Raw genomic sequence first — 22,010 nt, forward strand, 5'->3', positions numbered from 1 at the left:
AAAATCTAAACTTTAAAGCATATCTTCTAGATATCTACTAATTTCTTTTTCTGTGCTCATTATTCATGAACCTAGTATGCCTTTTCCTTTTCATTAAATTAATTTGCACATGACTAAAATTGGCCCAATTCTTGCCACCTTCTTCATGAATAACCTACAGAAATACTCTGTTTTAAATACTACCAAGCATAAATAAATACATACATACATACTGCCAAGCACTTTGTCACATCCACTCCCTCCTTTAGGGCTTAGTTAACATTCCGTCATGTATTGCATCTATTTATGTACCTTTTTTTTTTCTACTAGATTCTTCAAAGATAAAGTCTTTTTAATTTTCTTGCTGTCTCCCACAGTGTCTATCACAGTGCCTGCATATAGTAGTCAGTAAATCTGTTGAATGAATAAGTGTCCACACAGTTAATAGCATCCGCATTTTATTCTTTGTTAAATTTGTATACCTTTTTAAAACCTGTATACTTTTATTCTTTCATATAGCTTTTGGCATCTACGAGAAGGGATCAAGATAACATGCAAGCTGAACTGAATCGCCTGCAAGCAGAAAATGATGCCTCTAAAGAAGAAGTAAAAGAAGTTTTGCAAGCCTTAGAGGAGCTTGCTGTCAATTATGATCAGAAATCTCAGGAAGTTGAAGATAAAACTAAGGAATATGAATTGCTTAGTGATGAACTAAATCAGAAATCGGTAGGTTATAATTCTGTTTTCTTAATATTTTAGTAAAAGCATTCTTAATTGTAATTAACTAACTTCTTTCTAGTAAGCTTAATACTGATAGTATCTTTTCTTAAGGCATTCTAAGCCTCAACTTCAGTCCCTCCTTTATATAAAACCTTAGAGGTGAAGGAAGAGAGTTAACTTTTAGTTCCTGAAGATCTGTTAAAAGGTAATTAAAATGCCATTTGAAGACTTGTTGGCTATTCCCAATAGTCTTATGTTAAAGGAAAAATAAGTTTAACTTCTGATTGTTCAGTAGTGTTATTAGATGACTGCTAAGTAAGAAATGTGCACATATAAATAAGAGAAGGAGATACAATTTTCTATAACCTGGGTTTTGTTTACTGTTATATTCCCAGCCCCTGGCACAGAGCCTACCTAGTAGCAAAGTGAAGTGAAGGCTCTTCCTTGCGATTCTGCAATAAATAAGGATCTTTATTTGTTATTATTGCTATAAAACAGGATTTGCCACTCTCCTAGAGTGATGCCAAAGGTAGTATATAACTGTGATTGTGACTACTATACTTGCAGTAGCATCATGGAAGAGCCCTCGTACTACTAACATTTTATTACTGTCAATACCAACTTCTTGTCCGGAAACCACATCTAGAGTTGAACTCAGTGTCAGTGTTCACTACTTATTTCCCTATCCATGTTCACCTATTTAAAGAAAAGCAGTCAATCTATTTTTAAAGGTTTCATGCCCCTGATGAGAAATTCATTTTTCCCTGTTAATCTCCAAAGTTACAATTTAATAGTATGGAGGTCAAGGTGCCCTTGAGTTTGCATTATTTAGCACATCTAATTCCTGTTTGGAAGAACAACGGGAATTTCTTACAACTCTAAGCTGTAAGTTGGTCTTCGGTCTCCAGTTTCAGTCTTTATGACAGTTCTCTCTGTGTCTCAGTTACAAAGCTGAATCTGTCAGCACTACGTTGGTAGTAGAAGTGAGAATCCTTACAGTGTTCTATATGTGTACAGCATTGCTACTCAGTTGTTAGAGGAAATACCTGGTGATTTAGATATTAATATACACTACCTTATGAGACTTGACAGGTATGCCTGGTATTTTAGATTAAACTGGGTGGACACACTACTGGTACTCAGAAACTTAGGGAAATGTCCAGAAGAAACAACAAACCGAAATAATGGCATCTTTATTAAAAGCAACTGCATATTTTTTTTTTTTTAACGATTTTATTTATTTATTTCACAGATAGAGATCACAAGTAGGCAGAGAGGCAGGCGGGGGTGGGGGAAGCAGGCTCCCCACTGAGCAGAGAGCTCCAGTGCGGGCTCCATCCCAGGACCCTGGGATCATGACCTAAGCCAAAAGGCTTTAACCCACCTGAGCCACCCAGGCACCCCAAGCAACTGCAATTTTTTTTTTTAAAAGATTTTATTTATTTATTTGAGAGAGAGACAGTGAGAGAGAGCATGAGCGAGGAGAAGGTCAGAGAGAAGCAGACTTCCCGTGGAGCTGGGAGCCCAATGCAGGACTCGATCCCAAGACTCTGGGATCATGACCTGAGCCGAAGGCAGTCGTCTAACCAGCTGAGCCACCTAGGCGTCCCGCAACTGCAATTTTTAATGCAACTTACTGACTTTTAATATCTGACCTGTGGTATAGTGATTAGTTTTAATATGGCCAAATGGGGCTGGACTTTTCAAAATTATGGTGATTTTGTTGCTGGTAAAGCAGCTATTGTTTTAAACTTAATTAAACTCAGTAATGCTACTTCATCACTATCTCCTAGATAATTGCTTATGTCATAATATCAAAGAAGTAGTAATTATCAAGTGGACTTTCCCAGTGACTGTATATGTAGAAAATAGATAAAACACGCAAACCATCTAGAAAATTCAGTTCTATTCTTACATTATTTTGCTCAGACTCTGTTTCCAAAGATAAGACATAGACTATGGTAATAAAAGAAAATTCAATCTAATTATTTTGGAAGTTTCTCACTTCTAGGTAGAAACATAACCCAGTCTCAAAAATTAGTGAAATGGGGGGATGCTTGGGTGGCTCGGTTGGTTGGGCAACTGCCTTCAGCTCTGGGATGGAGACCCATGTTGGGTTCCTCCCTCTGCTTCTGCTGCTCCCCCTGCCTGTGTTCTCCTGCTCTTTCATTCTCAACTAAATAAATAAAATCTTTAAAAAAATATATAGTGAAATGGTACAAACTATCTGGTTTTCAAAGAGCATAATCTGGCTACTTTACAGAGTCTGCTAGGTCTAAAATATTTTCTAAGTTTAAATTGGGAGCTATCCCAGAACTCAGTAGATCAGTTAGTTCAAAAAACTGAAAGTAGAAAATAATGCTTTTGTGAGTCCTGGGTGAACTGAAATACCTGTCAATATTTGAAGTAATCTTTCACTTACTAGGTTTAACTGTGCCTTTTGTTTTGGGTTCTGTTAGGCAACCTTAGCAAGTATAGATGCTGAACTTCAGAAACTTAAGGAAATGACCAACCACCAGAAGAAACGAGCTGCTGAGATGATGGCATCTTTACTAAAAGACCTTGCAGAAATCGGAATTGCTGTAGGAAATAATGACGTAAAGGTAAGCATACTAACCAAATACTAAGTATGATTATCAGTAGAGAACTCATACTTCTGTTTACTACTTAACTTTTACAAAGTTCTTTTCATACCCATTATCTCATTCAAAACAACAATGTGTAGTAGATGTAGCTATTAATTTCATTTTAAATAGGTGAGGAAAGAGGAAGAGAATATGAGATGCTCAAAAGCAGTATCATTTATTTGGATCCCTGTTTGGTTCTTTTCTCTACCATGTAAAGATTTTACATTTAGAGATCATGTGAATAAATTACTGTACATGAAAGTATGTAACTGGGGAACAGTGAAGATTAGCTAAGGGAGTTAACTCATAAATGAATTGGCCTGTGGTTGCTTTTAAATGTTTGAAAAGATTAAAAAAAGATGAGCACTACTAATTTTAAAGTTCTGCTGTGAAAAATTTCAGACATGTAACAGTAGAGAGAATACTACCTTGAACTTCAGAGTTACTAGTAATCAAAATGTTGCAGTACTTATATGTCTTTTACTCTTTCTAATCTTTTTTAAGATGCTAACATTGGTTATGTTAGCACTGGGCATGTGATAAGAAGAAAAGATTAGTGACCTGGTAAATTTTAAAACTTAGACCAAAAAAAGCAAACTAAAACTCTTACCTGCAAACACATGTATATAATATGAAAGATTTGTATGTTGCAGTAGGTATTTGTTTGGACTTTTTCTTCTTGATTAAAGCTTAATTATGTAATAAAGAACAAACTTACACTAGGGTTTATTGTGACAGCCTACTAAGAATAAGATGCCCAGTTTAACAAGATTTGAAAATGAAATAAAAGTTTCCAATATGGAGTACACATTCCTTCTGTTAATTGTTATTCAAAGCTGCTGTGTGTTGATGGAGACAAGGATTCATCTCCTAATCATTTTTTAATGTTGGCTCATGCCATTGAGACAAAAGAAAAATGTTAAATACTGGGTGACTTGACTTACTCTTTCTTCCCTCCAGAATGTTCCATCTGAACATTGAGGGTGAACTAATATGATAGAGCTATGTGGGACTCTTCGGGGATGAAAAAGTAAATTTACTTCATACCATTAAACACAAGATAGGTGTTCAAAATTTGTTCTAGATTTGCGCCTTCTATTTATTTATTTATTTATTTAGATTTTGTTTCATTTGAGGGACAGAGAGAATGTGCAGGGTGAAAGGGAGAAGCGGGCTCCCTGCTGAGCCAGGAGCCTGAGATGGGGCTCAATCCCAGAACCCAGGGAGGGATATGACCTCAACCAAACGCAGATGTTTAGCTTTCTGAACCACTGATGCGCCCGCAGCTTCTTTTTAGAAAAGTCTTTCCACTTTATGTTCAACTAAGTCTTAATTTAAGTGAAAAAGTGGTAAATAGAGAGAAAAGAGAAGGAATTGTTTCTTTTCGGTGGCAGCGCCATTGATAAAATACAGGTTCCTTGACTCCCTAGACTGTTTTTTTTCACTATACCATTAGAGCATTTTGATCTAAGTCAGCCTCGCAAATAGGTTCTTTGGAAAAAAAAAAAAAAGAAAGAAAAAAGAATTCTCAGTATTTTTGTCATTTGTATGTAATTCTTTTCCTCTTAACATCATCATTAAGCATTGCTTTTGCTTTATTAACTTTGTGGTTTTTACATCATGATTCACTCTTTGTGTCGTACACTTAATGGATTTTAACAGATGCATGTTACAAAATATATATAGAACAGTTTTCACTTCCTTTACAAATCCCTTGTGCTTTTTGCCCTATTAACCTCTCTCCCCTGAACAACAGCCAGTGTAATCTTTTCTGGTATAGTTTTGCCTTTTTCAAAATACCATATAGTTGGAATCATACAGTATTTTTCATTTTCAACTGGCTTTTCTTAGCAACGTGCAGTTAAGTTATTTCATGGCTTGATAGCTCATTTCTTTTATCACCAGATACTCCGCTGTGTGGATATACCAGTTTATCCATTCCTCTATCAAGGGCCATCTTGGTTACTTGAGGTCTTTGGCCATTACACATAAAGCTGCTATAAACATTCGTATGCAAATTTTCCTGTGGACATAACTTTTCAATTCAGTTGGGTAAAAATACTTAGGAGCATAATTGCTAGAACATACGTTAAGAGTTGGCTTTATAAGAAACCCCCAAAGTGTCTGTAGCATTTTGTATTCCTGTCAGCAGCGAATGAGCGCTCTTGTTACTTCACATGCTGACAAGTATTTGAGGTCATCAGTTTTTTGGTTTGAGATGTATATGTATAGTATTATCTTACTGTTTTAATTTGCAGTGAGATTGTTTGTTTTCTTATCTTGAGTTTTAAAGAGATCTCTGTATGTTTTGGGTAGCAGTCCTTTACAGGTAAGCGTTTTGCACATATTCCTTCCAGTCTGTGGCTTATCTTTTCATTCTCTTAACAGTATCTTTTACAGAGCAGAAGTTTTTAATTTTAATAAAGTTTAGCTTACAAATTCTTTCTTTCAGGATTGAGTTTTTGGCATTGTATCTAAAACTCATGTCCAAACCTAAGGTCACCTAGATTTTCTCCTGTTGTGGAGATTTTTGGTTTTATATAATTTACATTTAGGTCTGTGATCCATTTGGAGTTTTCTTTTTTCTGTAAGGTATAAGGTCTGTCAAGCTTTGTTATTTACATCTGGATTGATAGTTTTTCTGTGACAGCTCATTGAAAAAACTGTCCTTTGTCCACCGAATTGCCTTTGCCCCTTTGTCAGAGATGGAATGACTGTATTTGTGTGTGTGTGTTCCTGGGCTCTGTTCTGTTCCAGTTACCATCTGCTCTTTTGCCAGTCCCACACCATCTTGATTACTCTAGCTTTAAAATAAATCTTGAAGTTGAGTAGTATCAATCCTCTGACTTTGTTCTTTAGTAGTGTTTGGCTATTCAGGTTTTTGCCTTTCCGTTTAAACTTTAGTTAGCGTCTGTTGATAAACTTGCAGGGATTGTTATTACGATTATGTTAAATCCGTAGATCAAGTTGGGAAGAACTGACATCTTAATATTGAGTCTTTCTATCAATGAATATGGAATATTTCCCATTTTGTTTAGTTCTTCATTGATTTGTCATATTGATTTTATATTTGCTATATTACATTTATGCCTAAGTATTACTTTTTTCTTTTCATTCTAAAGTCTGTGCCACTGTTTTTTTTTTTTTTTTTTTTTTTTAAAGATTTTATTTATTTATTTGACAGAGAGATCACAAGTAGGCAGAGAGAAAGAGAGAGGGAAGCAGGCTCCCTGCCAAGCAGAGAGCCCGATGCGGGACTCGATCTCAGGACCCTGAGATGACCTGAGCCAAAGGCAGCAACTTAACCCACAGAGCCACCCAAGCGCCCCCACTGTTTTTTAAATTTCACATTCCCTTCTTCATGGCTGATATAAGAATGTGACTTTTCTTAAGTTAATCTTGTATTCTGCAATATTAACTATAATGGCTTACTATTTCTAGATGTTGTTGTTTTTTAAACAATCCTGTCTTCTACAAACAAAGGCAGTCTTATTTCTTCTCAAGCTCCACTTAATTTTGACATTGAATACTGTACTGGAATTTTTAATGAAACTTAGGGAATATACAGTCACCACGGTTCTTCTTTATTGAACTTAAAAGTCATCCTTTCTCTGCCCCTAAACATCATTACTAAGTTTTATACTGGGCTTACATATGATTATCAGTGAAGAGGAAATCTAAAAATTGAAAGAGGCAGTGTCTTCAGTTTGTTTTTAGGTTGCCTTTGTTGTTTTCCCTTGTAAGCATGTATTAACATTAAGTTTTAGAAAACAAGAAAGGTAAAAATTAAGCTAAGTTTACTTATCCTTTATTAAGAACAATATTTAATGAAAGAAAAACTCCATACTTTTTAATGAATATTGGGTAATATCTATTTTGTTAAAAGATTTTAGAGTCTAATTAGGTAACCACAAACTGGACACTTTCGGTTTTAATTTTTTATTTTATTTTTTTCTTACAGCAGCCTGAAGGAACTGGCATGATAGATGAAGAGTTCACTGTTGCAAGGCTCTACATTAGCAAAATGAAGTCAGAAGTAAAAACAATGGTAAAACGCTGCAAACAGTTAGAAAGCACACAAACTGAGAGCAACAAAAAAATGGAAGAAAATGAAAAGGAATTAGCAGCATGCCAGCTTCGTATCTCTCAAGTATGTATAACAGAACAAAGTTTCTTCACTTTGAACAGCCATGTATACATTTTATTGATTATAAAAATTTTAAGGAAAATGACCTTCTGTGGGTTATTTTGGATAACAGTAAAAAGGCCAATTAGTTCTTCCCTCGTTCACTGCAGTATATGAGTGAATTTAACTGCATTATATTTAGTGACATGTATATGTTATATATAGAAATTTGCTAGAAAATGTGACTGATTTGGCTTTTGAAAAATCTAGAAGAATACTGGGGTAGACAACTACAGAACCATTTTTCTGGCTTTGGCAACTGAATGGATGAGGCCATTCACCCAAGGTAGGAGTTGTAGAAGTAGGGGAAAAGAGTAATCTTAGACGGAGAGACTAGTAAGGATATTGCCTATTTCTGCCTTCAGTACCATAGTTTACAAGTGTTGTAAGCTATACAGGGGACCGTTTCCTTAATTAAATTATCATTGTAATATTACATGTTTAGATATACAGAGAAAACCTGCTAAGTTCAGATTATCCCTAAGAAAAATGTGCATGAGATTTTTATTTTTTGGCACTTCATATCAGTACATTTTTCCCAAAAGCATGAAGCCAAAATAAAATCATTGACTGAATACCTTCAAAATGTGGAGCAAAAGAAAAGACAGCTAGAGGAATCAGTTGATTCCCTCAGTGAAGAACTAGTCCAGCTTCGAGCACAAGGTATTAACTTTTGATTTTTTTTTATGAGTTCTATGTATATTGGTTCTTTCTTTAGTATAATTGTAGTAAATTAAATTTACACTGAAAGTAGTGGGAATATGGATAACTTAGAACAGAAATAATGTATTTTAAAATGGTTTTGAAACCTATTTTTAAAATTGTGTTTGAATATGGAAGTGGCCAATCTAGGAATTTCCCACAAAGTTATGAGGGGTGTGTGTGGTGGGGGGTGAGGGCAGTGTATAAATCTTAACATAGGGGGATAGAGAAAGCTTTCTTAGCCCCTACCATGCCCTAACCCATCTGTTCCAGGATTAGGCAAAGAAAATAAGCTAAAATATCAACATAAAGGCTATAACTATATTATTAGTAAACATGTTCTGAGGCCGGAGAGCAAGATATACTATGGAGCATTTAGATAATTTAAAATCAAGTACTGCCAAGCAACAGATCCGTCATAAAACCTTTGACTCCTTGGTTTATAGGAAGGACTTTAAGGCTTATTTCTTCCCTATTTTCTCTCTACCCAAACAGAGAAAGTACATGAGATGGAAAAGGAGCACTTAAATAAGGTTCAGACTGCAAATGAAGTTAAGGCAAGTTTGCTGTAACGTTGGATTCTAATTTTAATCCATTGTTCTTATTCATAATCTTGATTGATCTGATTTAAATCCTTTTCTCCCAATAACTTCAGCAAGCGGTTGAACAGCAGATCCAAAGCCACAGAGAAACACATCAAAAACAGATTAGTAGTTTGAGAGATGAAGTTGAGGCAAAAGAAAAACTCATCACTGATCTTCAAGAGTAAGTATACTTTTCTTCCCTCTGAGATATTAGAAGCTAACTCAAAAAGATTGACTATTTAGCAAGAGGAAATACTATCTTTTCAGAAGTCTCCATTTTTCATTGAAAATTTTCATTTTGCCTTGCACGTAAAGAATCTTTAGTTAAGAGCATAACTTCTTCTAAGTTCCAGGTGAAATTTTTAGAAAATTGGGTACCTGGGTGGCTCAGTTTGACTCCAGTCATGATCTCAGGGTTATGGGATTGAGCCCCATGTCAAGGCTCCCTGCTCACTGGGGATTCTGTTTCTCCCTCTCATTCTCCCTCTCTCAAATAAATAAAATCTTAAAAAAGAAAAAAGAATTTTAAAAATCAACTTCCTTTTTAAAAATTCCCTAACAGAGAAAAATTTTTGGAAATGTGGGTTTTAGAAGGTTGGGGTTTCTTTTTTTTAAGTTTTTATTTTAATTCAAGAACTTAAAAAAAATAATTGTATTTTTGGTTTTTCATTTTCTGTGTTTCCATGGCTGTATGTATACATAGCCTAGAATTTATAAAAATTGGAGGTCTGCAACTAAATCATGATTTGAGTAGGAACCAGAGGAGAGTAACAAAAAATGATGACAAATTTTGATATGTGGGTCTTAATGTTAATGCCTTAATGATAAGTACAGAATGAGATTCATGGCTTCAAACCAAAATATGAGTAATATTTCATAACTAAAAGTAGCCAGGTCCTCTTCCTTCCCCTGTGGGGGACAGGATTACGGGTGGTCTTGAGTATTTTAGTAGAGAAAGGATGGAATTTAAGAATTTGAAAGAATTTTAATGGTGCCACTCAGAAAATTGATAGTTTTTTTGATATTGATATTGTGTTACGTTTTTCCTTTTGTCAGCCAAAACCAGAAAATGATGTTAGAGCAGGAACGTCTAAGAGTAGAGCATGAGAAGTTGAAAGCTACAGATCAGGAAAAGAGCAGAAAACTACATGAACTTACGTGAGTAAATGTTTTAATTCAAATTTAAAAACTAACAACTGGGGGCATGTGATTGGTTCAGTCAGTTAAATGTCTGCTTTCATCTTAGGTCGTGACTGTGCTTGAGCCCTGTGTCAGGCTCCCTCTGCTCAGTCAGGAGTCTGCTACTTGTTCTCACGTGCTTTCTCTCTCTTCTCTCACTGTCTCTCTCTCTCTCAAATAAGTAAATAAAATCTTAAAAAAAAAAACAAAAAAACAAAAGTAAATTAGAGGACTGCAGGCATTGCTCTTGGATGTACCCAGTGGACACATTTTTAAGTTTTTATCAGCTAAAGGATATTTTTCTTAAACCTTCTGAATTTTAATATATACCTTAAAATTTGCAAGGTCCTATATTCTTCACTGATGGCAGGCCCAGACTTCTGTCAGGATTTCATTATAAAAATATACCTTAAATATCATTAAGTCATTTAGAAGATTTCAGAATCTGCCACAAAAGCCTTCTGTGAAATTTAAAAAGAAGTGTTCCTCATTTCTTTTACCTGGTGTACTGAGAGTATACTTAGTACTCAGTTTTCTAGAATCTCAGCAGGTAGAAAATTCATGACTATAACTTCTCACTTCTTGAATTTATGACAGATGATTTACAAATGGAACTGCTCTTATTAGTACGGTCACATGTCAGGACCAGCTTTCAGAGTTGGTGTTATACAGTCTGCCAAATCTCAACCGTAGTTCTGTTTAGAATAATTTTAATATGAAATACATAAAATGTTTTAGTCTTTAATAATTTATAATTCCAAGTTTAAGCAGAATTATTTTGGATAAATAGTAGTTAGTGTGTTCTGTGTGGTATATTCTAAAATATAAGAACCATTCCTTCCTAATTCTTTGAATTCTGCTACATTTTATTTCATCTCTACACTGCTGTAGTAGTAAGTTCTTTGTCTAATAAACTATAGATTTAGAAGGAGATTGTAAGGCATGTAAAATTTATTTGAAAATAAAACTAACTTCATGGAATCAAGTTGAAAATATGTATATTCTGCTGTTTAGAGTCATGCAAGATAGACGAGAACAAGCAAGACAAGATTTGAAGGGTTTGGAAGAGACAGTGGTAAGAAAAGCTCGAAAATAAATAAGATGGTGGGATGTTTAATGGGTTTCCCCTTGGTTATACTAAATATTTAACAACCAAATTCCAAAAACATTGCTGTTCTTAATTCAAGGCAAAAGAACTTCAGACTTTACACAACCTGCGGAAACTCTTTGTTCAGGACCTCGCCACCAGAGTTAAAAAGGTAATAAGATAATACTGAGGTGGGCATTTATATAAGTGGTGCTTTCTATGTCTAATTATTTATATCTGTAAGTGAGTAATTTTACGTTGTCATAACAATTTTTGTATAGTTGAGGTTAGAATTTTTTAACTTTAAATGCTTTCATAGTATTCATTGACCTTCTTTTCTTAGAGTGCCGAGATCGATTCTGATGACACTGGAGGCAGTGCTGCTCAAAAGCAAAAGATCTCCTTTCTTGAAAATAACCTTGAACAACTCACTAAAGTGCACAAACAGGTAACAAAGAATCTATTTTATAGGTAACTGCAAAATTATAAGAAAAAAATTGAGGAATGACAAGTGTTTGAGTATTTCCGAGGTCTAAGGAATTTTCATGCCCTGAGCTATTCTATTGCTTTATCTAACAATTATATAAATAAATCACTAGCAATTTTTAGGGAAGTTAATGTTTTTAACAACCCTATTATCAAGAGGCCAATGAAAATGGGTATTTATTTTCTAGGATTTCAGGCATGTCAGTTTTTCGTACTTATTCATGATAATTTTAAAATATTGAGTAAATAGGACTTTGCAATTAAAATACAGTAATTTTTGTCTGTCATTTAATGCCCCAGAGTGTGAACTATATGAAATAATGAGGCAGTTCATTTTTTTAAAAAATTGTGCTTATTGTGTGGGTCTTTGTTTTTGTTGTTTTGCTTTTTTGTGGCTTATAATATGTGATTTAATTATTTTTAAAGTTTTTTAGCATACGGAATTGCACATCTTTGTTCATATAAGTGTGATGTTTGTACTAGAGTAAAGGGAATTTTTAGCGGTTTTGCTTTCCACAATTATTTTAACGCTTAAAATGGTATTTACCAGATTAGTACCTTGTTAAAGAGACCTAACACTATTATACCTTATGGTCATTGCTTAGTGAGGAGACAAAATAATTTCCCCTTGCGCCCCCCAAAATTGAGTGAAATTATATCTGTGAGAAATACATATATAGATTATATGCATGGATGTATGTATTCTTTGTGTGTTGCTGCCTAAGTTAAATTGGCTAAATGGAAAATGTTAATATAAAATGTAGTTTTACTTTTTTTTCTAAAGAGAAATTATGAAATGTTTGTATTTTCTCAAATCATCTTGTTAAAGCTAAACTACTTATTTTCTTTATGTATGTACTTGTAGTTGGTACGTGATAATGCAGATCTTCGCTGTGAACTTCCTAAGTTGGAAAAGCGACTTAGAGCTACAGCCGAAAGAGTGAAAGCTTTGGAGTCAGCACTGAAAGAAGCCAAAGAAAATGCATCTCGTGATCGCAAACGCTATCAGCAAGAAGTAGATCGTATAAAGGAAGCAGTCAGGTCAAAGAATATGGCCAGAAGAGGACATTCTGCACAAATTGGTTAGTAGAACACATTAAAACCTTTTAAACTTTGCTTGGTTTGAATGTTTTTATTTACTTGAAAACATAATCTGATTGATTGATTATGTGTTGTCATGGAGGTATTTGTATTTCTAATTTACCAAAGAGTGGCATTGTTGGGCATAAAGAGCAGATTGAGGGATAGCTACATTCACAGGACAAGAAAATAAATGAGAACTAGATGGACATGCAGGAATGGTCAGAAGTGGTGAAACTCTATAGAGAGCATTCCTAAAGCAAAGAGAGACTTGCAAGAAAGTAAGTTGTCAATAATAATATTACATACTTTAGAGTAATCATTCATATAGGAATAAGGTTTTTAAGAGGCTGGGGATTATATAGGTCCCGGTGAAAAGGTCATAACCAAAAAGAAAATTTTCTGAGGAACAGAATAGCAAAGAAAAACCACATTTGGGAATTGTGAATGAAAAGGAGAGACCTAAACTGTCACTACAGTCATGTGTTAAGATTTATTCTAAAGTCAGTTCTTCTTTTTCATATTAGCTAAGCCTATTCGTCCCGGGCAACATCCAGCAGCTTCTCCAACTCATCCAAGTGCAATTCGTGGAGGAGGTGCATTTGTTCAGAACAGCCAGCCAGTAGCAGTTCGAGGTGGAGGAGGCAAACAAGTGTAATCTTTACACATTACTACAGGTGTGTAGTTTAAATCTGGCTTTTAAATTATAGCTCTAAATGGAAATGTTCAGCCATTGATTATTAAAATATTACTTTTTTTGGATTTTCGTATTAGTTGGGATTTTTTTTTTAATGTGTAAGATATTGGATTGTTTAAAAGCTCTTATATTCTGTCTAGTGGATATAGCATGGTTTATAACTATTCCCTTTTATTGGACATTTAATTAAGTTGATTTTTTTCTATATTATCAAATGTGTCACATTTCAAATTTCATATATGGAAATTTCTATTTGCAGAATTTCAAGTGTGAAATACCTTTTTGTGTCCCCTCACCTTTTAGATTATTTTCAGAAGGTTCCCAGAAGTGGAATTAAAAGAAAGTGTGAACTTTTTTTTTTTAAGATTTTATTTATTTGACAGCAAGAGAGATCAGAAGTAGACAGAGAGGCAGGCAGAGAGAGAGGGAGAATCAGGCTTCTGCTGAGCAGAGAGCCCGATGGAGGGCTTGATCCCAGGACCCTGAGATCAAGACCTGAACTGAAGGCAAGACCCACTGAGCCACCTAGGCATCCCAAGAAAGTGTGAACCATTTTAGGCTCTTGATACATTTTAATACATGGCTCGCCAGAAAGATTAGGTCAAATTGCATATTAGCCAAGGATACTGTCCATTTTGTTGCATCTTCGCCAGCATGGAATATTAATAGTTTTTTGTGTTTTGTTTTTTTTTTTTTTTAAGATTTTATTTATTTATTTGAGAGAGAAACGGGAGAGAGAGCAGACACACATGAGTGGTGGGAAGGGGCAGAAGGAGAGGGAGAAGCAGGCTCCTGCTGAGCAAGGAGCCCGATGTGGGGCTCAATTCCAGAATCGTGGGATCATGGCTGGAACCGAAGGCAGATGCTTAACCGACAGAGCCACCCAGGTGCCCCTGAATATTAATAGTTTTTAAGCTTCTGTTTTAATAGTCCAAAATAAACATCTTGTTGATTTATTAAGAACTCGGATTGTTTCGGGGGTGCCTGGGTGTCGCTCTCGCCAGCAAGAACGACCAGGAGACCTCAGCGAAGCAAGCTTTATCTCTGCGTAGCTGTTGGGATCCCCTCTCCCCCGCCCGTGCATGTCTATATATATACCAAGGTTGCACAACCAATCACTCGCAGCCACATAGATACAAAATCCTAAGTTCTCCCTACTGGCTCGCATGCAGCCGCCATCTTAATGGCGTGTTTACTTTTGAGCACTGAAAAAGTCCTGCGGCGCCCGGGGCCACCCGGCGGCGGCGACAGCTTGAGGCAGTGGCAGCCGAGGCAATGAGCGGGCACGGCGGAGCCCAGAAGCATCACCGCACATACGCTACAAGCCGCTCGGGTACTGACACATGGGTAGCTCAGTAGGTTAAGCCTCTGCCTTTGGCTCAGGTCACCATCTCAGGGTCCTCTGCTCAGCAGGGATCCTGCTTCCTCGCTCTCTCTGCCTATTTGTGATCTCTGTCTCTGTCAGATAAAATCTTAAAAAAAAAAAAAACAAGAATTTGGATTGGTTTTTTTTTTAAGTTATTTCTTTGTCCTTTCCATTTATCTGTTGCAAATGATTTTCCTAACAGATTTGTCTTAATCTGTTTCTGATCACATGAGTGATTGTTCCTTGTAGGAGGATAAAGACTTCCTGCAAAGTAGGATATATATATCATCCAAAGATACTGTCCAATACATTGTATCTTTCTGGTGCTTTCTTTGCATATTAGAATATTTAAATTAATTTTAAGGGACACCTGGGTGGCTCAGGTGGGGAGCCTGCTTCTCCCTCTCCCTCTGCCTGCTGCTCCCCCTGCTTGTGCTCTCTCTCTCACAAATAAATAAGATCTTTTAAAAATTAATTTTAAACTGTTGATGAATACTCTTCTACTACTCCTAGTACATATGTTTCTTTGTAGCCTGCTTTTTAAATTTTTATTTATTTTCTTAAGGATTTTATCTATTTGACAGAGAGAGACACACAATGAGAAAGGGAACACAAGCAGGGGTAGTGGGAGAAGGAGAAGCAGTCTCCTCACTAAGCAGGGAGCCTGATGTGGGGCTCGATCCCAGGACCCTGGGATCATGACCTGAGCTGAAGGCAGACGCTTAACGACTGAGCCACCCAGACGCCCTTTTAACCTGCTTTTTTAACTTAGTAATATGTTCTGAACATTTTCTTGTACAACACAACTAGGTAGTAAGCTGCTGGTATTCCATCATACAGCAGAAACTCCAATTTTTTGTTGTTTAGAAAAGTGACAGTTTAAATCCCAACTTTCCTATTTTTATGAACATCAGCATATTACTTTTTTTATAGTATTTGACTTTTTTTTTTTTTTTTTTTTTCTCCTTTAAATTTCTTAAGCATGAAAATAAATTATGTATCTATGGTCTAAAACTAACATTTTTTCCATAACCACAATACATTGCATACAACAAAATATTTTTAATACTATCTAATGCCAGTCCATATTCATATTTCTCTAATTGTTTTTTTCCCGCCTAAGGCCTTTAGCTGGTTTATCTAAACCACGGTATAGTCCATGACCACTGTTTACATTCAGTTAGACCTCTGAAGTCTCTTTTAATCTAGAAGAATCCCCCCTTTTTAATGACATTGGTTTACTGAGGAGACTAGGCCAGTTACCTTGAGCATATGCCTCCTCTGGGTGTGTTTCTATATGTGATAGCCTTATTTCTCTATTCCCTATATAATGAAAGCTTTACGAGGTGGGGCGTAAGCATCTTTAACAAGACTACCAAATAAATTAGTATGTGTTGTGTCACATCCGTAGACATACAGTAGATTGCTTTCCTGCCAATTAGAGACGGCCTCTGTTTTTCCCTGTTTGGAGTAATGACTTGCTGAGCCCCTTTGTTAGTGAAATGTAAGTCACTTTTGAGAATTATGCAAGTTAAAATGCTGTTACCTAGTACAGAGCAGCTGTTCGGTAATAGGCAGGCTGCCTTTTCTGGAAGTGTAGGTGGGCAAAGGGATTTTCACAGCATAAATAGAGATACAGATAAAAGTTTATTCCTTTTGGGTATTGTCCTCACATTAGAATTCACTTGTAAACTTTGAACTCCTATCTTGTTTGCAGAGAGGTTAGACCAGGGCCTTTTGTTAGGTATAACTTAAGTTTTAGCTAGAAAGTAGAATGCTGATCCCAGTGTAATGACAGCAGTTTAGCACATGAGGGGGATAGCTAACCTAGCCAGACTAGGGTTTGAAGACTTGAAGTAGTAATTATAGAAGTATAGTTGATTACAGGATTGTTTCATTGCTGGTCCAGAAGGATAGTGGTTTTATTTTTTAAAGCCTTGGATCATTCAGTCTTAAACCATGATTGCGGAGTATATGAGCTTCATAAGTGATAAACTGTTGAAAAGTTGAATAATATGTAGAAAAATGTTTAAATTATTTTTACTTATTAAGCAAAACATTTCAAAACACTGGGTTTATTTCTGGAGAAGACAGAATTAAATCGGTGTTAATAATACCGATTCTGTTAGAACCCAGTTTTACATGTCTGTTTGTCTTTCTTCCGTAATACTGTCAACAAGTTGAGTTTTGGGGTGCCTGGGTGGCTCAGTGGGTTAAAGCCTCTGCCTTCAGTTCAGGTCATGAACCCAGGGTCATGGGATCGAGCCCCGCATTGGGCTCTCTGCTCAGCGGGGAGCCTGCTTCCTCCTCTCTCTCTACCTGCTTCTCTGCCTGCTTGTGATCTCTTGTCTGTCAAATAAATAAATAAAATCTTTAAAAAAAAAAAAAACAAACAAGTTGAGTTTTCCTAAACACACAGGTAAATGGGCGGCTTAATACAAGAATGCCACCAGGTGACAACAGCTGGAGTTGTTTATTTCACTGCTTCTTTTCCTACTGTATCTATCTTGTTTTTACCTATCCCTCTCTCCAACCCACACTTCTTGGTGGTTTGTTTTTTTGTTTTTTTTTTACAGCTACCATGAATATAACATGGTTTTTGGCTTAAGAATGTCATTGACACCGTCCACTGACTTTGATTTTATTAACCATCTTTTTTTTTTTTTTTTTTTTTTAAATGTAATTCTTACATATGCTCACTCATAACTCTCTTGGGGAGATAAAAACAAAGAGCTTCTTTGAAGCAGAAGCTAAATAAAAAGAAAAATGATCAAATCATTTGGGGGCAAGTGGTCTAACTATTGGCTAAAATGTTTTTAAATATATTGTTATGTTTTATTTACTTGTTTCATTCTTTTTGTGATTGTTTTAAACTAATTTATATAAATAATTTTTTTGCATCTATTTTCAGGTGTTGAAAATAATTGAAGAATGAAGAGGACATAATATCAGGCAGAGTCATTCAGTGACTATAACCTCTACCCCCTGGGAATTGTAGAATTATAACCCTTTTTTAATGTATAAATTATACCTGGCCTGTACAGCCGTTTCCTACCCACTCTTCTTGTAAACTCTGCTGCTTCCCAACACAACTAGAGTGCAATTTTGGCGTCTTAGGAGGGGAAAAGATGACAGTTTACAACTGTGGTTCTATTTATTACACAGTTTGTCTTTTGTGTCTTAAATTTAGTCTTCATTGTGCCAAGCTAATTGTATCATATAGGATTGTGCTTTTTGTACTTGTTTGTTTGTTTGTTTGTTTGTGTTTGTTTTTTAATCTCAGTTTAAGTTACGTAGCTGCTACTGCTTCTTACTTTTCTTTTCTTAATAAAATGTCTTCCTTACTTTAGGGAAAATGGAACATTTAGATTAAATGTCTTTAATTTCACCACCTAAAACACTACATGCCCACAAAATCTGTCAGGTCAGTACTGTACTTTAAAATCCCTTGAAATGATTTCAGAGTTAAAATTATTTGTACTGTGTCTGAAGTTGCTTCTGAAAACTACTGTTTGAGCACTGAAACCTTAAAACTGCGTAACAAGGCATTTGAGACTGAGCACGGCTAATTAATTGTCTTCATGAAATGCCTGTTGCTGAATTATCTTGAATAGAAATATTTTATAATATCAAAAGCAAATCTCTATTTAAGAAAGAGGATTTGGAGAAGGAATTCTATTTCTCTTCCCAGTTCTATAATCAACATGGCGGGATGGAATGAAAACACTCTACTTCATTCTGGTGAGCCTGTTAATTAATGTAAGAATTAGATACTGATTTGTCATCTTCTTATAATGAAATGAAGTAAGATACTACAGGATTAAACAGCATTTATATTCTTAACTACTGTATTGGTTGATCTAAATTTATAGCCAATGGAAATTGAGAAAAATTGTGGAGAACTTAATGGTGAGCTTATAAATCTAGAGGTGAATTTTGGTCTGAAATCCCTGAGGTATTTTTAACCTGCTACATGAAGTCATACACTATAATTTATTTCTTATTTAGTTAGTCTAGAAATAGCAAAGTGCAAGTCACTAATAATCCTCAAAGAAATTTTGTTGGCTATAGCCCATAATTTGGTAATTTGTACTAAGTGTACCCATTTTTGCCACTTCTTCCTCAGCTTATCAAACGACGTCAAAAGTTTATTTTCAGAAGTTCAAAATGTAGTAGGGAGGGAGATTTAAATATTTGCCTCATCTGTGTGTGGGGTGACTATACTTATATTAGCAGAAATTTGCAGATAATGATGATTTTAAGGTGATTCAGTCAATAGAGAGAGTTGGAAAATTCTGTATTGGGATCTGGCTGGCAGAATTAACTTTTTGAAAAAAGTTTTATACACAGATATTTGTATTAAATTTGGAGCCATAGTCAGAAGACTCAGATCATAATTGGCTTATTTTTCTATTTAACTATTGTAATTTCCACTTTTATAATAGTTTTGATTTAAAAGATAAATTTATTTATTTATTTTTTTAACACTCAAAAGTCCTTGCTGTTGTAGTCTGCAACCTTCAAAATGATGGTGTTGCTTTTCAGATTGGTCAAAAGAAACACTCCAGAAATTGAGATGAAAACTTGGTGTGCAGCAAGATTGAAGTAATACAGTTAACTTTAAAAAAAAAAAAAAAAAAGAAAGTGCTATAGCCTATTTATGGTGATAGTTTTCTAAATGGAGAACTGTTGGGCTGCATTTACATAGACATTATTTTGTTTCAAAAGAAAGCTTGCTTCTTTGGCAGTATTCTTAAATGAAGCAGAATTTTTTTTCTCTTTTATCTGAACATTATGGTAGTTTCATTCTTGTAAGATGTATCACGGGTATTGGTGCTGTGTAACAAACAATTGTAATTAGCATGTGGTTCAGAATTCACAATGTTAGGGTTTTTTAAAATACTGAAATGGTTCTTTTCTATTTATAATTTCAGACTTTCACAAAGTGTACAAAGAATTTCATAAATTAGTTTTTCAGTGAATTGCTCTTTTTGCTATGGTAGGTCATTAAACACAACATTTACTCTTATAAAATTTCTGATCATCTAGAACATTGACACTTGTTTCAATTTGCGGGGTCTTTTTTTTTTTTTTTTTTTTTTGACTTAACGTTCCTCTGAATGGTATTGATAAATGGTTCAGAAGAGAAACTCAATGAAATAAAAGTAATATTTATTCATGGTGATCAATTAAATTATTTGTCTAATTTAAGCAAGCTACTGTTCATAACTTTCAATTTGATAGAAGGTGACAGAAAAGAATCTGAATATACCTGTGGAATATGTTGGTTTATTTTCAGTGCTTGAAGATACACTCAAAGATAATTGGTTTGGGAAGACGCCATATAATCTTTAAGTTTTAAGTTAACCTGCATGCTGTAAATGTGTTTTATGTTTAAATAAAGAAAAAAAATTTTTGAAATGTAACTTTCTTAAAACTTATTTAGTGAAGTATTAGGTTGATTTCATATGACTGAGTGGCCTTTGTCTTGCAGGTGGTGACTAAAATGTTATATTTGTTTATATTTTGTTTCCTAATGTATTGCATACTCTTTGGACAGTGGGTATTAAGTATGTAGGCTAAAAAATTAGAACCAGAAGTGAATCCTCAATCTCACCTGTTACTTTAGTGTAGCCTTCCTGCATGGTTCTGTTCATCTGATCCCGATTGTTTTATTAACCTGTATAAGAAGTGTTTGTTTTTCAGTACTTACTCAGTGGTCCTTAATGGTCATTCAGACCTAGTTGAAGAAAACTAAAGAAAGACTATTCATGAATTCTAGTGGTGATTTGGCTTTTTGTTGGGGGTGGGGGAGAGAGATAATCTTAAATTCTTCGTTATAGAAATGTTTAATCACATATAAAAGCATGTAGTAAATGATGAAGATCCAAGTACCTATCACTCCATTTCAATAGTTAATTGGCTCGTGGCTAATCTTGTTCCATCCATAACCACACTTGTGTGTCCCCCCTCCCCTATTATTTGGACTCAATCCCAAATGTCATATGCATTTATTCATAAGTATTTCAGCATATACATTAAAATACATACTCTTTAAAACACAAAAAAAAGTTTCCTAAACAAAATTTCAATGTTTATAAACTCTGAATCAAGAGTTTATAATCAATTATAATCCATTTACTAGAGTTGTGTCCCCTCCATATCTCTTTCTCATTTTTTTCCCCTTGTAATTAGTTTATGAGGAAAACAGGTTATTTGTCCTGTAGAAATTCCCATATTTTGCTGATTGCATTCCTTTGATACTAATGCCTCCGACCTTTGTATTTCCTTGGAAAGTAAATTTATCCTGAATCTAGAGACTTCAGATTCAGATTGCTGTTTTTGTTGGCGTAGGGGGCAGCATTCTTTCATAGGTGGTGGTATTCCATCAGGTGGCACATAATGTCTAGTCTCTTGTTGGATTATTAACTGCCATTGATGATCAATCCCTTTATCAATTTATTAGGGGTTGGCAGTATTCTAATTTGATAATTATTTGTTAGTTGTCATAGAGAACTTTGCCTTCATCTACTATTTGGTTAACCAGTGGTATAGTTAGTATAGGAAAAACAGGGTAAATGATTTATTCTTTTCCTTTACTTGAAAGTTTCAAAATTATCATTTTATTATCATCTGATAGTGGTGACCAGTTGTGCCTTTTTTCCTTGTTTTTTGTATGTTATTTGGTTATTTCCTTTTTAAAAAGAGTGCTCTATGAGCCTCAAGTCATTTTTCCCGTTCATGGGGAGATTTATTTATTTATTTATTTAAAGATTTTATTTATTTATTTGAGAGAGAGACAGTGAGAGAGAACATGAGCGAGGAGGTCAGAGGGAGAAGCAGACTCCCTATGGAGCTGGGAGCCCGATGTGGGACTCGATCCCCGGACTCCAGGATCATGACCTGAGCTGAAGGCAGTCGTCCAACCAACTGAGCCACCCAGGTGCCCCCCACGGGGAGATTTAAATGGAAACAGATTCTTAATAAGGTTTATCTCCCACACTGGGCGCTGATGCAGTCTGTCTTATCAGGGCCTCAGTGTGCTAGCCATTTCTGTCTCATCCAGCTCAATAAGCTTAACAGTGTCGATGTGATGTTCTGTGGAATGACCAGATACTCAGATTGCTTCTAACTTAGAATAGAGGGTAGGAGAGTTAACACGGGCCTGGAGCAAAATTGTACATGTATGTTGTCTGCTACATGTGAATGTAAACTGCTTTGGGTCCTCTTGTAATCTGAAAGGAGCGCACTGCATACTGATTTGGCTGGTAGGTGTGGGAAGGGAGGGCACAGCAGATTCAGAGGCTTCTATTTGGC

The 22,010-nt window shown here is 35.3% G+C and overlaps 1 protein-coding gene across 2 annotated transcripts in view; it reads left to right on the forward strand.

Moving 5' to 3' along the window:
- Positions 1-20,114, forward strand: part of KIF5B (kinesin family member 5B) — a 47,058-nt gene extending 26,944 nt beyond the window's left edge. The window contains exons 14-26 of one of the 2 annotated variants that reach the window (XM_082740783.1): positions 499-705; positions 3,159-3,302; positions 7,288-7,476; positions 8,058-8,175; positions 8,710-8,775; positions 8,874-8,979; positions 9,855-9,956; positions 10,992-11,052; positions 11,165-11,236; positions 11,408-11,512; positions 12,416-12,632; positions 13,158-13,307; positions 17,605-20,114. In XM_082740783.1, the coding sequence (XP_082596909.1) occupies positions 499-705; positions 3,159-3,302; positions 7,288-7,476; positions 8,058-8,175; positions 8,710-8,775; positions 8,874-8,979; positions 9,855-9,956; positions 10,992-11,052; positions 11,165-11,236; positions 11,408-11,512; positions 12,416-12,632; positions 13,158-13,288 (1,518 nt within the window). In that variant the 3' untranslated portion in view covers positions 13,289-13,307; positions 17,605-20,114. Of the gene's footprint in view, positions 1-498; positions 706-3,158; positions 3,303-7,287; positions 7,477-8,057; positions 8,176-8,709; positions 8,776-8,869; positions 8,980-9,854; positions 9,957-10,991; positions 11,053-11,164; positions 11,237-11,407; positions 11,513-12,415; positions 12,633-13,157; positions 13,308-17,604 lie in introns of both variants that reach the window. The other variant, XM_082740784.1, reaches the window with a different exon arrangement.
- The last annotated feature ends 1,896 nt before the right edge of the window (positions 20,115-22,010 follow it).

The sequence above is a fragment of the Mustela nivalis genome, assembly GCF_964662115.1.
Source record: "Mustela nivalis genome assembly, chromosome: 7".
Lineage (NCBI taxonomy): Eukaryota > Metazoa > Chordata > Mammalia > Carnivora > Mustelidae > Mustela > Mustela nivalis.